The 16,203-nt window shown below is 37.8% G+C and overlaps 1 protein-coding gene across 1 annotated transcript; it reads left to right on the top strand.

Annotated features, from left to right (window-relative positions):
• Positions 1-15,264, top strand: LOC141914764 (uncharacterized). Its single transcript, XM_074806056.1, has 3 exons — positions 1-407; positions 8,949-9,018; positions 11,415-15,264. The coding sequence occupies exons 1-3, from the start codon at positions 35-37 to the stop codon at positions 11,434-11,436; spliced, it is 465 nt and encodes a 154-aa protein (XP_074662157.1). The 5' UTR covers positions 1-34; the 3' UTR covers positions 11,437-15,264.
• Positions 15,265-16,203: the final 939 nt, after the last annotated feature.

Raw genomic sequence — 16,203 nt, 5'->3', positions numbered from 1 at the left:
TGTGTCGTGTGTTGAGGCATACATTGTTTCGGACATGAAAATGGCGTGTGTTGCGCGCTCCGCAGCGGATGGAAATGAATTTTGCGATATTTCGTCTTTAAAACGCCGTCAGTCGGCTTCTAAGAGCAGAGCTCGTAGGAAATTATGTTTCGAAGATTCAGACGATAGCGGATGTAAGATTGATATTAAGGATACGGATACATTATTACAAGAAATGGTCGAAGAGGAGAGAGAAAGGTGCCTGGCCATTTACAACTTCGACTGTGTGAATGAAAAGTCCATGCCAGGATCATTTGATTGGGTTGCAGTGTCGTCATCATTGGTGCCAAGGCCTTATCTTTCAAAAGAATCATTAGGAACGTCACCGAAGATACGAACTTCAAAATTAGTCCAATTAAAAATATCAGGTACGTAGTAGGCCGACTAAAAAGGAACTAGGCTTTGAGTGTCTATTTCATCCATTTAAATAAACCCCCATCAACTTACCTACCTCAGTCATAGGCCTTCTGGCCGTTCTGTAATTCGATGGAAGTTAGGAAGTTGGACTATTGTTTTGGCATAGGCCTAGATTGATTATCCTAAGTAGCTTTTGACGATCGTAGTAACTCAAAACTTTTGACTAAAATAGTCTAGGCTATTTTCTATTGTCCATGATCTTATTGGGATATTTCGCTTATTTTTGGGTGTGCATACCTCAAATAGGTCTTAATCGAATCAGCAGAGTTATACAGTCCAGATAAATCATCGTCTTTATATCCATTTTACACTCGGAAATTAAGCTTTAAATCGGCGAGAAAGATCGCCATTTTGTTCGTGTTTGTTTATTTCTTTATGCAAATGAGCCATTGGTGTCCACCTAATTACCAAGATGACACAATTTACCGAGGGCGAGATGACATGAACCTATAGCATTTTTAGCCCACTTGGGACTTGTACCAGCGGGCTGTTGCGTTCACTTTTCGTCCGTGGACAGAATCCAGTTAGGCTATTTTTTTGGCTATAAGTAACTATGAGAATGTGTTACAATTATTAATGCACCAGTAGGCTTATAAAATTGAGCGTGTGAACCCAGGGGCGGATTTAGACCTGTCACCGACACGGTCGGAATTTTAAAGTGCCTTTTTAGCCCACTTGGGACTTTAGGACTTGGGACTATTGCGTTCACTTTTCGTCCGTCGTCGTCCGTCCGTCCGTAGACGGAATCCAGTTATTTTGGGAAGTTTTGAAGATCTTCAAGGTAATGTCTTGATAGTTGGGTTACACATGTATCTACCCCAGACACATCTTCCGCCCAAAAACTGGCCCTGTCAGATTCAAGATGGCCGACTGGCAGCCATTGTTGTTCGCCAAAATCAGCACTTTTTACACATTTTTGAACTTTTTGAGGGAAATTTTGAAGACGCTTTGATCAATTACCTTGATCTTTCGGATATATGTGAATTCCCCCAGGGCCCATCAGCATAACAAAAATTGGGTCGATCGGACTCAAGATGGCCATCCTATGACCTTTTTAGTGCCCAAAAATGTTAATTTTGGCCCAAATTCTGAGTCCTGTAGCTTCCTACTGGTTTATCATTTCTCATTGCAATTTGTGATGGGTATTCTTTGGAAAGGGGTGTTTTATAGGCCTACCTGAGACAGGTATTTTTCATCAGCCAATTATGACGCAATTGGCGGCCATCTTGGTGTCAGCAGTACTCATTCGTAAGTGGAAAAAAGTTTTTCCACATTATATTGATACCTAAGCGTATTTTGTTACCACAATAATTTAGAAAGATGTAGCTCATAACGTGTTCTATGATTGTGGTGAGTTTCAAGGTCATTAGTTATTCTATATGGTCACCAGGGGGCGTTGAATAGTAGAATAACTTAGTATTTCCTTATTATATTGGTACCTAGGCATATTTTGTTACCATGATCAATTACAAAGTTATAGTCTGTGACATGTTCTATGATTGTGGTGAGTTTCAAGGTCATTGGGTTTTGAATATGGTCACCAGGGGGCGTTGAATAGTAGAATAACTTAGTATTTCCATATTAAAGTGGTAATGAGGCATATTTTGTTATCACAATCAATTACAAAATCGTAGCTGCTGACATGTTCTATGATTGTGGTGAGTTTCAAGGTCATTGGATTCTGTATATGGTCACCAGGGGGCATTGAATATTGAAATTGTTAGATTGTTGAGCATTTCGAACCACTTCCCAAGTGGGCATGGTGTCCCTGGACCCCTAGTTATTTTTTCTCTGTATCAAAATTTGCCGTCGTAACCACCTGAGATACACAATGGATATTTTTCCAAAATATATAACCTATGTTTCTTGACTAAATGCCTCTCAGATATGCTCAGAAAGCTCTAAAATGATAGTAGAATTTAAGAAAATTTGCTAATATGCCTTCCTGCCCTAAATTAAGAACATAGGCATGTGCCCTTTTTATTGGTTGACATGGTCACAACATGCCCCTGGATCCGCCCCTGGAACCTGACAGTCTTAGAAACCCAGATGAGTAAATAAACTCCCGATAATTTTTTAAGCATGGTGGAATTTTTTTAAGCATGGCGTATCTTTTATTTGCGTGGCGGTAAAGTGCCTTAGCATGGCGGGCCGCTGTGCTAAAACCCCTCAGCGAGAACACTGAGGGCCTACACAATATCGGAGTCAAACCTTATAGCCTAGTACATACAAATAGATACTAGGGCTTTCAAAGTTTATCATTTCCTATAGGCCTATGAGAAACCTTTAATAGGCCTATGGCAAACAAAATAAACCAGCGACATAATTTGCGGGATTGGAACCTAATACGTAGAAACTTATTACAGTTCACTTGTCATGACGCCTGCGCACAACTGAACATATTTCTGATTGACTGGCATGCCATCTGGTGACATATTTAACAAATATGGCGGATATGCGAGTTGCATGATGGGAGTATAAATTACGGAGTCGGACTTGAACTTGGACTGACATTGATGCCAAAGCAGATGTTTTTCTTGTTTCAAATTCCGAGGGTATAAGTCACCAAAATTAATGGGTTTTGTCAACAAAAAATAACATATTGAGTAATTTGAGGGAAAAACATTAAATTTTTAGACTTTATCAATATAGTCCGTATTGAAAATCCCGATCGTGGCAATAAATTCAAATCATATCAATAAATTCTCGGGTTCCCGATTTAAATCATCAAAATCATTAACGTAAAACACGTTTTCAATGTCAACAAGGTAACTATTTAATTTATTTGAGTACAAAGATTTGATTTGACACTAAAATCAGTAGTTGCATTGCAAGAAACAGGTGTTAACCTCTTATGACAGTTTAACGTCAGCTGTTGAAGGGAACCTGTATCAACGACTGGTATTCAGACTAAGGCCTATAGTACCTAGGATACTGGGGTCAAAAAGCTTTTGTGTCAGAACCCAGTGGAATATCCAATATTATTCCAGTTCCGTACCATTAAGAAGCATTGGCAAAAAGTCTCCTTTAATCAAGTTAAATAAGAAAGAAAATTCTCCATTTTGTAAGATTTCTTGAATTTGAACATTGTTACCATGCCTACCCAACCCTGATTTAGTTGTTGAAACCCCGCAAGAAAAATAACTTCATTGTGTCAGCATGGTGACAATGTTCAAATTTGACAAAATGGAGGGTTTTCTCTCCTATTCAACTGGATTAACCCTTTAACTGGCAAGTATTTTTCGGCCTATGAGAGATTTTGGACCTTGCAAGGGGAAAATTTAATAACTCAGTAGATATGAGGGATAACCCCATATTGTATGTATTTTATGAAAGCTCTTTTCACAAGCTTTCAAATGATACCATGTTTGCGAACTTTGGGTGTTACCTTCAGGGTCTGACTCCAAGGTCACAGATCCCAAGGTCATCCAGATTTTTGGGCCACCCATAATAAAAAACTGTCATGAGATTCATCCCAATATGAATTATCATCAGAATCTTTCATTACTATGTCCAAAATATCAGCCAAACTCACTAGAGAACGTCTTTAGTGCATTGGCCATTACTACTAACGATATTCTCAATTTTCGAAATCTGACCCACGTGACACGTGGTTTACATACCCCCTTCTACATGCCAAATGTATGAAATATCACTTTCCTGCCTTGTTAGACATTGTAGGCCGTCTGGTGTCGCCATCTGCTGATAGGAAAATGAGTTAGAATGCTTCAATGAAATCAATACTTGACTATTCTATTCACTATAGCTGGTCTATTCAAATCGGTCGCTAGCGACCGATTGCCAGTTAAAGGGTTAATAAGCCGTGAATAGGCCTCGAATAATTTTCTAGTGTGAACGCTTACCGTACTGAAATCCTAGTGTGAACACAGCTATTATTCCGGTTCTGTAGTGATAAGAACGGTTTGCAAAGAGTCTTATTTAAGCACGGAATGAGATTTCGCGCCGAAAACCCAATCTCACTACGACACTGAGCTGGCCGTGTATTTTCTGTAGTGTGAACGCAGATTCGGCGCTTAGCTAGCTGCGTATTAATATCCTCGTAGGACAAAACACTAATCACACTCCCCTCTATTGGCAGACTGGGTGATTACTATACTGGGCTTACTAAGTGCCGAATTGCGGACTCTACGTATGATCGTAACTAGCTGTGTAAACGCCGTATTTTGGTGAATTCGGCACCAGCTAAGTACGGTACTTCATAAGTGCCGAATCTAGTGTGAACGCGGCTAAAGTCAGATATTCATTTGTTTTCCGCAATTTTCATGGGCTTGCATGCTTGCAAGCCCATATTGCTATCACACGGATTGATAACTTGCTTGGGGAGTCGATAACTTTCGTTAGAAACTTTCTTGGGCTCTGATATTTACACACATTTAATGCAGTAATAAAATCTAGGTTCCTTTCGTATATTGGCTATATCGGTTGTCGTTTTCATTGTTTTATGATTTTGTTTAATCGTCTTTGCTATTTCAGCAGCGCATACCAACCTTGGTTGAGCGTGCATGATCAGTCTTGAAATTGGTATTCATGCGCGGCATAGTGCTGCCGACAATTCAATTCATTCTTTATTGACACAATCAAAATTTCACAATAAAACATTTACTTTCACGTTTTTACAAAATTCTATTAATTTTCTTTTACTTTCATTGGGTGCTTGCGTTAGTGGCCATTTGAAAAATCTCTGTATGAACATTTATATTTTTCAGTTTTAATATCTAATAAAACCGCTTTTCTGTAAAATAAATTCTGAGTTGAATTGGAGACTGGTTCCCGGTCTCTTCAATGAGCCAGGGGGCGGTAGTCTATGGTGGCAATAAACTTTATCAGACGATCGTAGGGGATTGTCATTTGAAGGAAATGCAACTTATTCGTGCTTAATGTCTTTATTATTTTAAAAAGAAAAATCCTGGCTCCTATCTATTTCATGTTCGCTTCTCTTCACCTGAAGTCACTCAAGTTAGTCACGTTTTTTCTTTCAGCTGTACATTTTTCTATGCATAATCATTTCAACATAATCCGATAAGTAATCTAGCAATTATCAACATGATGATAGATTCCGTTAAGACACTACAATATTCAAATAATAACTATCCAAAAGCTCGCAATCTGTTTTGATTACAAATTGCCATGCTGACAACGTAGTGTAGTAGTAATAGGGCATAGCCCATACCTATGTTCCCTATAGGCCCTAATGCATAGTGTTATCACCCAGACAGTAGGCAAATGACATTCCTACCCTTTATGTTCCATTACTCGTAGGCCTATTGTCCATACGCTGCCAATGAAACTTCAATGATTGAATGAAGTTCACCTGACAGGCACTACTCTGTTGTAATTTTTATTACTGCATAGACCACATGATACCATTAGAATGCACAATGCCTCCAAAAATCCTCAAAACTTGGCTTGTACAATTTTTCCCCCAATAATAACTAACTACAGACTTTCATTTACCATCACGGAAACCCTCTGTTCTATGATTGTGGTGAGTTTCAAGTTCATTGGTTATAACCAGGGGTCATGAATAGCACAATTAGGCCTATTTAGTATTTCTATATTACTATATTTCTATGTACAACCTTCGATATACCGCCCTCCCATATACCCCTACACCGCTTACCCGCCAGGAGACTTCAATGTGCATCTCGATACGAATACATAGTAGGAGTAAAACACCCCTGATATACCACAATACTCTCCATACCGCCAAAATCGTGCGTGTGCACTGATGTGGGCGCTATATCTTGGGTTGACTATATTGGTACCTAGGCATATTTAGTGACTGTAAATCCATTGCGAAATTTTAGCTCGAAGTGTAAGGGGGTTGCCCCCGCAACGAAGTGTAAGGGGGTTTATTGGAGTCAGGTCATCCGTCATCTGGACGCAATCTTGTCCAGAGATCTCCCAAACTACCCGCAAACATGAAACTTGGTGTGATGATTGGGGCGGGTAAGATATTCATCACTTTCGAAAATGGAGGTCATCAGCCATCAGATATGGCCACCAGGGTAGCATCTTGAATTTCTTGTTTAGGTTGAGACAGCCTGGAATATCTGATGGATATCCATGAAATTTGTTAAGAGTTGAGACAGGTTTACCTGTGTTTGACTTAAATTTTTACAAAGTGGGGGAAAGTGTATTGCGGGTAATATTTAGGGCTGCAAGGCGTAATTCTAGTTGTGACGAGATTCAAGGTCATTAAGTTTTGTGTATGGTCACCGGCCGGGGGAGTTGAAAGGTATACTAACTATCACTTATAGTCACCAGTTAAATATTGAAATTGTTAGTTCATTGAGAATTGGGCCATATGGGCATAACGTCCCTGGACCCCTAGTTAGTTAAATATAATTCCTATAGGCCTATTGCCTAAAGATTGATGCTAGTGAATTATCATTTATCTTAAAATCTCATATCGTGTATGCTCCAGGAATCTCAGAGTGTAGTCTCATTTTTGTAGTCTCCGAGATCATGATGTAAAAATAAAGGGTGGTAGGGTGAGCTCTTCCAATTTGCTATTAACAGCATCGTTATTCTTAGTGATGAATGCTAAAGAATGACGATGCTCACTTGGTGCCGCTATCATAAGCGCGATCGTTGTTCTAACATTAACATTTAAAAAATCAATAGTGCACTATAAAAGGCGAGGTGGTGTAAACGCGGATAGTGGCGCCGTACGGTTAAGAAGATACATGTGCGTTTAGACAGGCAACCAGTCTAGACTCAGAATTTGACAGGCAACCAGTCCATAAACTGTTACCGCAGTCGTTTCCACTATTCTTCCATTTACACTATTTCACATAATTCACCGCATTATCAGGATTGATATCTGGACGCGATAAAAGTCAGCCCCTAGTGTTCTCATTCAATGTTTTTGGGATTGGAACCATCTCATTTTCTGACTCGCAAGACTAACGTGAGAATCAAGATGGCGGCCCCATGGTGCGACATATTAGATTAAAAAAAGCCGGTAATGCAGCTGCAAAAAATACACTATCTTCATGGAAACCACTCTCTTGGATTGGAAAACTCTAAAATTCTCTAGCTTTGAGGGGGGGAAAGGCACGAGGGCACCTACTATGTGGGTGCTTTGCCGTGATACTGCCTTATTCAATTTTCTATACTTCTTTTTGTTACATCAGAAATTTCCGCGGATTTGCTGAAGGCTCTCTGGGATCCCTGATGCTCGCCGTTGATATTGAATAGTTTACAATTTGCCTATTTATATTGGTAACGATTATATTGGATATTTTTCATAGTTTAATGGATAATCTATTAAAATATAAATCTATTCCAACGTATTTAAAATTCCAATATTCATTTTTGGTTTACCTTTGTCAGCAGTATGAGCACTTTTTTCATTGGTTCTCGGGTTAAACGGCATATAATCGATGCGATTGAAGACATGACGAACATCCGTCGATGTCATGGTCAACTTTGTTTAAATTCAACGAAAAACTGGAAAATTCTTAGCTCTCGCGTATTGCAATGACCTCAATTGGGAGGCGTTGTCTCTATGAGCGAATGTGATTTGTTTTTGGGATATATGTGGAATTCCGGCGCTACTAAAATAATTATGGGAAGCCATTAATGGCAAACGTTTCATTGGACTAGGTGCCGTATCCTATGTGCGAATTTTAAATGCTCATTGCTGGTGAGAATATAATCATTTCACATATCGCCATAGGTATTGTTTCATTTTAATACCCGGTGAATGTGTTGATTGAGATTGAAGTGAAGCAAACGTTCACTATACGTCAAGGCCTCCACGTGCGCGGGAGTGCTAAAATAAGACTGTTGTGCACACAAACACATGCTCATAGAGACTTTTATATGGTGATGCTGTAACCCTGCTTGGCGCGTGCACGTTTGGTATGATAACAGGCTGAATTATCGTCGTAGCAGATGAGCGCTGTGTTTTCTGTTCGATAGAATTTGTAATAAATTGTAATTTCTTGTGATATGAAAATATTGCAATTGTAATTTCCATTCCCAAGATGCTTTATGGGTACATCATCCGGCGAGCGACGCTGGCTGGACAGGCCTGTAGGATGGGTATTCATGTGATTATCAAGGGTGCATTTATTTTGAACAAAATGATGATGTTTACTGAAAGATTGCATTTACGTGTGTAGACTGGTTCATGAACTAAGTTTTATGTCCAGGTTTGAGCAAACCAAGTAAGCTATTCAATGAGGGGTTTGCTTGGATTGAATAAACAACCAAGATGACTGAGTATTGAAACACAGGGAGCAGCTTGTTTTACCACCATCTTCTGAATTGTTGTATTCATATTTTGGTCAAATCAACCAGTTTTGACTGAGTTATCTAAATCCTATTAATTTTGGTCTAGACAATACGTCTAAGAATAGGATGAAGTGATAAAAAATTTGCTAACATTTTGATTTCACATGGTTTTGATTTCAGTTGTGTGCAGGATTTGCTTAAGATATTTATTTCACTCTCTCTTTTAGATTTCATGAAGGTTAAAAAGCGAAAAATCAATGCTGTTTCTAGTCATACATCAGAGCAAAAATCCAAAAGGTAAAGGTGGCTGTTTCACTTGCGTTTATCAAGACTTCACATTGATTTATCACAACTGTTTAAATTGTCAAAAGATGGCTATGCTGACATGCACATTAACCGTGCCCGAGTCAGATTTTTTGCGCCTTATAAAACGTAAGCATTATGAAACCTAAACAATGTTAACCATTCAGCGTCATTTTACAAACGAGAACCGTAAATCGATGTGCAAAACGTCACAGGTCTATGTGTACACATACAAGCTATTTGGCAAAATATTATTGACAAAGATGTAGAATGTCTTCCTGAGATTATATTATGAGCTCTGAACGTCGAAATGTTATATTGCATTCATTATCAGTAGAACACGTATTGTAATAGTCATGGATGTATGATTATATCAGAAGCGGCAGGCATATATCGAAATGATAAGTAAATCGGACTATTCGGTCACAATGGCGGATGTATACACGATTTAGAAGGCTGATATAAAAGTAAGACCCTGCAGGGTTCGATCTAAGCGCTAGCCCGAGGCTAGTAGAAATTTGATCAGGCTGGTAAATTTTAGATGTCACTATCCGTCAGGCTACCGGTATTTAAAACCTGTGTGTGTCATTTCCCGTTCAAGTAGATCGCTTTGATGTCATTTTGATAGATTTTAACAATAAAGATGTTAATTTGTTTTCACTAGCTTCTCTCTGACTATGCGAATCTTGAGCGAAAAGTCTTTGTATTTGACGTCAGTTTGTTCCATTTATCGATCTCGGGTAGATAGCGACAGACCCTACGTAGTTTTAGCCTATATTCATTGCTGTGAATGAATGGATCGATGAATGTGTGTGACGTCACCCACTCACAACAATTAAGCTTCTCGCTCGATGCGCAATAATACTATGACAACTGAAAAGTGAAGAACATCCGAGCGAAACATCTTTGAAATCTTTGCCCAAAATAATGTTGAATTGTATAAATTTTGAGTCATGGAATTGTTTCGCGAGCAAAATTTTTTAAGGGCACTTGAAAATTCTGAGGGTCTCCGAGAACACCTATAAGACCCCTAGATCCGTGCCTGGTTTAGTGTATCATATATAAGTATAACTAAACCTAAGACCCACTAAACATAAGACCTAATGGGTCTTAGGTGTTAGGTTTAGGGGGTCTAAGGTTTAGTAACACCCATCATGTCATCAAACAATTGATTGTAGAATTGTTATCTACAACTAGGGGTAGTGCATGTGCGACTTCAAACTCCAGTTGCTCAAAATGAAGTTCCTTCATAATCCTTGCCTTTAGAGGCAATAAAGGCTAGAATATGATGTGCTTTAAGCAGCCCATGGTGTCTCAGTCCTGATGTTGTTGACATGGAGATAATCTGATTAATTCCATCACATTTCAAGACTGTTTTTTTATACCTGATACAGGTATTTTTGATCAGCCAATTATCACGCATTTGGCAGCCATCTTGGTATCATCAGTACTCATTTGTAGGTAGAAAAAAGTTTTTCTACATTATGTTAATATTTATGCATATTTTGTTACCACAATCGATTGGAATGTTGTAGCTCATAATGTGTTCTATGATTGTGCTGAATTTCAAGGTCATTGGTTTTTGTTTATGGCCACCAGGGGTGATGAATAATACAATAACTTAATATTTCTATATTATATTCGTACCTATGCATAATTTGATGCCATAATCAATTGCAAGGTGTAGAACATGACATGGTCAATGATTTTGATGACACTGGATTTTTAGCGCACTTGGTCTTTGGAAAGAGATCTTAAGTACCTGAGACAGGACAATTATCACACAATTGGCGGCCATCTTGGTGCCATCAGAACTCATTTGTAGGTTGAAAAAAGTTTTTCCATATTGATACCTAAGCATATTTTGTTTCCACAATCAATCGGAAAGTTGTAGCTCATAACATGATGCTTGTGAGTTTCACGGTCATTGGTTTTTGTGTATGGCCTCCAGGGGCGATGAATAATACAATAACTTAGTATTTCTTTATTGTATTCGTACCTATGCATATTTTATTACCACAATCGCAAAGTTGTTAAGTTGTAGCTCATGACAAGGTCTATGAGTGTGGTGAGTTTCAAGCTCATTAGTTATTCTATGGTCACCAGGGGGCGTAATAGTAGAATAACTTAGTATTTCCTTATTATATTGGTACCTAGGCATATTTTGTTATCCCAGTCAATTAAAAAATCGTAGCTGCTGACGTGTTCGATGATTGTGGTGAGTTCAAGGTCATTGGACTTTGTATATGGTCACCAGGGGCGATGAATATTGAAATTGTTAGATGGTTGAGCATTTGAAAGTGGGCATGGTGTTTTAATGACAACAGTAATGTCTTGATAACAAATAGAAAGCACAGACAATCAACCAATCTAATACTTCTTCATTTTAGGAGAAATCTGCGTAGAATATAGATCAAGATGCATATGATGATATTCCAAGAATTAAGAAATGGAAATGAACCGGACCTTCATTTGGTTTGATGGTCAAGGTTTAAGATTTTTTATTTCCAAATAATGAAGATGCCGGTAAGATGTTGCAAATGACTGTTGACTCAACCCATTCGGATGATAGGTGTTGATGATGACCCAATCTCGATGTTGGAGAGAAGTTGGACAGCCTGAAATATGATACGTTAAAGAATGTGCATTGTGTAAAAGAAATCAACGGATAAACTGGAGGAAGCATTGTCAGTCGAGGTGTTAATGAGTAAAAGTAGATAGATTGGTCCCGTATTTAAGTAATATTATTATTATTATTAGATTTCTTTGTTAAATTCGAACTCCATAATCGATATTTTCACTTTTTCTTTTCACTTATTACTTGTCTTTGTGCTGTTGTACATGAATTTTTAGTATAGAAAATAATGGTGTATTGAAAGTATTAAATCTTTATAACTTGGATATTATGCGGAGTTATGCGCATAAATCATGGTTTATATGGATCATGATTAAATTCATTATACACAAATTATCAGTTTGAATTGAATCGTATATGAAAATATTCCTTCAGAAATATAATATGTTATTAAAGCTATACAAATTTCTTTGGGCCATGTAATTTGCCTGTGATTGAATTCTGGAGATAAAGGTTGACATATGAATGGGAATTCATTGCGAAGGAAGATGTCCTGGTTATATACACATGGTTCCGTAAATATTTGTTTGTGTAATCATTAGGTATAGGTGGCACTTGCTAAATTAGCAATTATTGATTAGGAATTGTGTGAAAATACTGGCATATTTGCTTCGTGCAAATTCAGATTACTCGATTTTCTCAGAAGCAAAATCCTCAAAAATCGATTTCCCAATGAAATTTGCCTAGTTTGTCATTGCCTTAAAACTGATTCGGGAGTTATAATATCCCCTGTGTTGACCTATTTCATTGTTTTTTGCTCATTTAATTAAGGAATGTCTTTTTGGTTATTAAATGCTAATGTGTAAGTACAGTATGTATAATTGAAGAGGGCAAGTTTTTGAAAGTGTAAAATTATTCCTGATATAGGCTATTACGAAACACATAGGCCTTAGTATCATATAGGCCTATTAATCTATGACAATCTTTTTCTGAATCGATTGTAATACGTACATTAGTAGAATACTTGGATATTTGCCCATGTCGGCAGTCTAAATTGTATAAGGGACCGTTCATTAAGTACGTTCAATAAGTACGCTAGTGTACAGTAAGACGTCAAGATTTCTTCTCAAATGCAATTAAAACCTAACAACAATCTCACAAATTCTATGCATGATATACGAAAATGGTGGCAGAAATGAACTCGAAAGTCTAATTAGAGTTTATTTCGATGTGTGATTTGCCTAATTTTTTGGATTGGAAGACCGAAAATTGAGATCAAAGTTACTTCAAAAAGAACTAATTCTGATGGAGTACGTCTGATATCTCAGTGGGGCCATCTGACGGGATAGCTGGTGTACCGGTTCCCCATTGAAATGATCACTCGAAAAAGCAAATCAATTACAAAGAGATCTGGTAATAAAGAAAATTATTTTATCAAAAGAACATAGTCGAAAATGTTGAGAATCTTGTAAAATTCTAACGACAATAAGTAACTGTCCATATGTTTACATACAGTTCATTTTAGACACAGTGCGTTACAGTCAATATGAGACGCTTAAGATTTTAAGGTGTTATTGTTGTCTGATCGTATATAACCTTTGTCATATGATTAATTTGTAAACTATTAACTCTTAATTCGTATCTCTTAGGACCGTGGTTCTTTCTACGAATTAGACGTAATTGGTATTTTCTATGCATTATGTATAATTCGTGGAATTAATGATTCATCTATTAATTCGTATAAACTAAAAATGAAAACTTTCTAATAATTGTTTCCCATGGCGTTGGAACAAATGCCGTGTGTCACGGCTATTCATTGTGTTAGACTTTGCTGGTGGGAAAATATGTCGCGTGGTCACTGCATGCTCAAACTACTAGCGCCTTTTCAATGGTTTCGAAGATAATGGACCGTGGATACGGCTACAATTCAAAGTATCAGATGGGAATTAAAGGGAATAATGAAGGAAAAAGTTGGGACCTTTTATACGAATTGGGTGGTTATACGAACTTAGATTACGAATTAAGCAAGGAATAATTAATGTAAATATGTGTCACTCGATTCAATATCCCCTTAATTGATACGATCATTCATGTACGCATTATGGGAGGGGTAAGTGCAATTGCGTACTGTAATGCTTAATGTATATGAATAATTGACCGATTTTGCCTACAGGGGGAGGTAGAAAAAGTCAAATTTAATGCGTATGTAATAAATGAATGATCCCTTAAGGCTGGCTTATGTTGACAAGCAACGCGACGCCTACCGACGCAACTGGGTTTATCGCCAATTAGCCGCCTATGAGAGGCTGCCAGTTGCTGCTCTATCAGTTCGACATAAACTTGCTTGCGACGGCAACCCGATGCCTGCCGACTCGTCGCAAGCCGTATCCAGCTAGTTGCCCATGCTCTACTCCGGCCTACGGTAGGCGGACAGTTGCTATCGATCGCAACCGACATAAGCTCATATGCGACGCGACGGAACTGAGCGCAAGGGTTCCAGCCAATAAGAGACCGCATATACATAGAACAAATTATGACCGCTAGTTAGCGTCATTCGTAATTGGTCATAAACTTTCAAATTCCGAAACGTAGACCAAACTTTCAGCACAGCAGATGACTGGACCGAAGATCTAGAAGCGAAATTGGTAGAATCATGGTGTGATGTCGCTAGCACATTGTATTCAAAACAGAATCAGAAAGATAAAGATCTTAAAGAAATGGCTTTTCTAATAGAAGTAGATTTCCCAATAATTCAAAATGAATCAAATTTATTCTCCCAATGCTTATCACGTGACCATCTGAGCCGTTGCAGTTGCCAGTAATCGTAACCGACATAAGCAGGGAAGCAATGGGGAGGATCTCGTATCCCAATAGTCGGCCTCAGTTGCTGCGAACGAAGGGCAGTCGACATAAGCTGGGCTGCGATCGCGGTTGCTCTCAGTTGCGTTGGTAGGCATCGCGTTGCTTGTCGACATAAGCCAGCCTAATTTAATTTATCAAGTTTAGTTTCGAAGTAAAGTCCCTTCATAATTAGTATTTTAAAACCAGCCAGGTATGGTCTACATGACCCATTTTCCTTAATATGATTACTGATTACCAATACATCACACAAATTTATTTATATATAAAAATTTTAGATATTTTATCATTTCGGAGGAACCATTTTCTTGGACACACTGTATTCATACCATACACCTCAGGAGGTGTATGGTATGTGAAGATGTTCCTCATTTGTATGTCCACTATTATGCAGTGCATATTTGTTGGTGGACTGGTATAAGAAGCATTGGCTTAAAAGAATTGAATTAGGTTGATCACTTGTATAGTAATCATGTGCCTATTTTAATACTATATGGTTTGCAGTACATGTGTAAACATTTGATGTTGTAAAGTAATTTAATTCATACACCCGTTCATGGATGCCTCGATAAACAGTAGAACGCACTTATCTGATCTGGATTCAAAATCCTAACTAAGCAAGTTTTAATGTACTGCCAAGAGAGATTTGCGATTTGGCAGTATAGAGAATTCCTAGGTCTATAACTTCAAGTGAAATTGAGTGTTGATAATGTGTTAATTTAGCTGCATTGGGTTTTAGATGATACCCCAGTTATTTTGCCTTGATTTGTCAATCATCGGTTTTTGAGTAAATAAAATATATATCACTTTCATGTTGCATCTTGGTAGTGTTTATGGCATTGCAAATGATCTCTCAACAATCGAGGTCTTGATACAGTGAAACCTCGTTCTAACAACCTTGACCTCGTTCTTAGAAACTTGTATTGATTATGAAGTTAAACGAGACTTACCTGTAAGTTTATGTTTGACTGGAATTCTCCTAATTATACCGATTTGATCAAATCTATTAGTTTGCCATAGCTTTACTATTCATAAAGTGCACCAAAAAGTTTGTTATTCTTCAGTAGTACAACGTGCGTGGAAATGTGTGTTTGACTACAATGACGTCAGCGATCGTGGGTTTTTCACAGCAAACACGCACCTGCTGTGTTACAGCAAACTCACCCTGGTGAAAATATCCCACTTTAAAGTCTTATTTCTCAGTAATGGCTTTACTAAAATCGAAATAAGTAACACACTTATCATTTGAAAACATGTCACATTTAGAAAACAGAATATTCTATTTAGAGGGCACCTGAACTCTCGTCTTTATCTTTAGCTTGCAAAGATAAATCCGTTTTGGCTGAAAAATCACCAGCAGACATTTTTAGTCCAACCACTTTATCTCTATCAAGATACCAATAATGTTAACGATCTTAGTGGAACAGCTGAGAAAACTGAATCCAGGATACCAATTATTCTAGCAATTTGGTACGAAGTGGGTTTCAATGAATCAAGAAGTGATTGACATTCACTTTGGATTTTGATAACTTTATCAATTGTAATGAAAACTGTCCAAGATAGCGAATTAAGCCAAAAACCAAACCATTTCCTTCGGGTACTAGCCTCTTTTTCTGATTTTGTTCTATGTATCAAATATCCAGCTTTTGTTAATTGAAGCTCTGTTTCTGAAGTATTAGCATTATTTTCATTGATCGAATTATCTTGCAAATAGATATGATCGTTATAATCTACTGAAATATGAC

Source organism: Tubulanus polymorphus, chromosome 1 (genome assembly GCF_964204645.1).
Source record: "Tubulanus polymorphus chromosome 1, tnTubPoly1.2, whole genome shotgun sequence".
Lineage (NCBI taxonomy): Eukaryota > Metazoa > Nemertea > Palaeonemertea > Tubulaniformes > Tubulanidae > Tubulanus > Tubulanus polymorphus.
This window is presented reverse-complemented; position numbering and strand designations above follow the sequence as displayed.

Excerpts from the sequence above, each read along its gene's own strand:
- LOC141914764 (XM_074806056.1), top strand. The coding sequence starts at position 35 with ATGAAAATGGCGTGTGTTGCGCGCTCCGCAGCGGATGGAAATGAATTT. Across the intron at positions 408-8,948 it reads AGTCCAATTAAAAATATCAG|ATTTCATGAAGGTTAAAAAG; the intron begins GTACGTAGTAGG and ends TCTCTCTTTTAG. Across the intron at positions 9,019-11,414 it reads TCAGAGCAAAAATCCAAAAG|GAGAAATCTGCGTAGAATAT; the intron begins GTAAAGGTGGCT and ends TCTTCATTTTAG.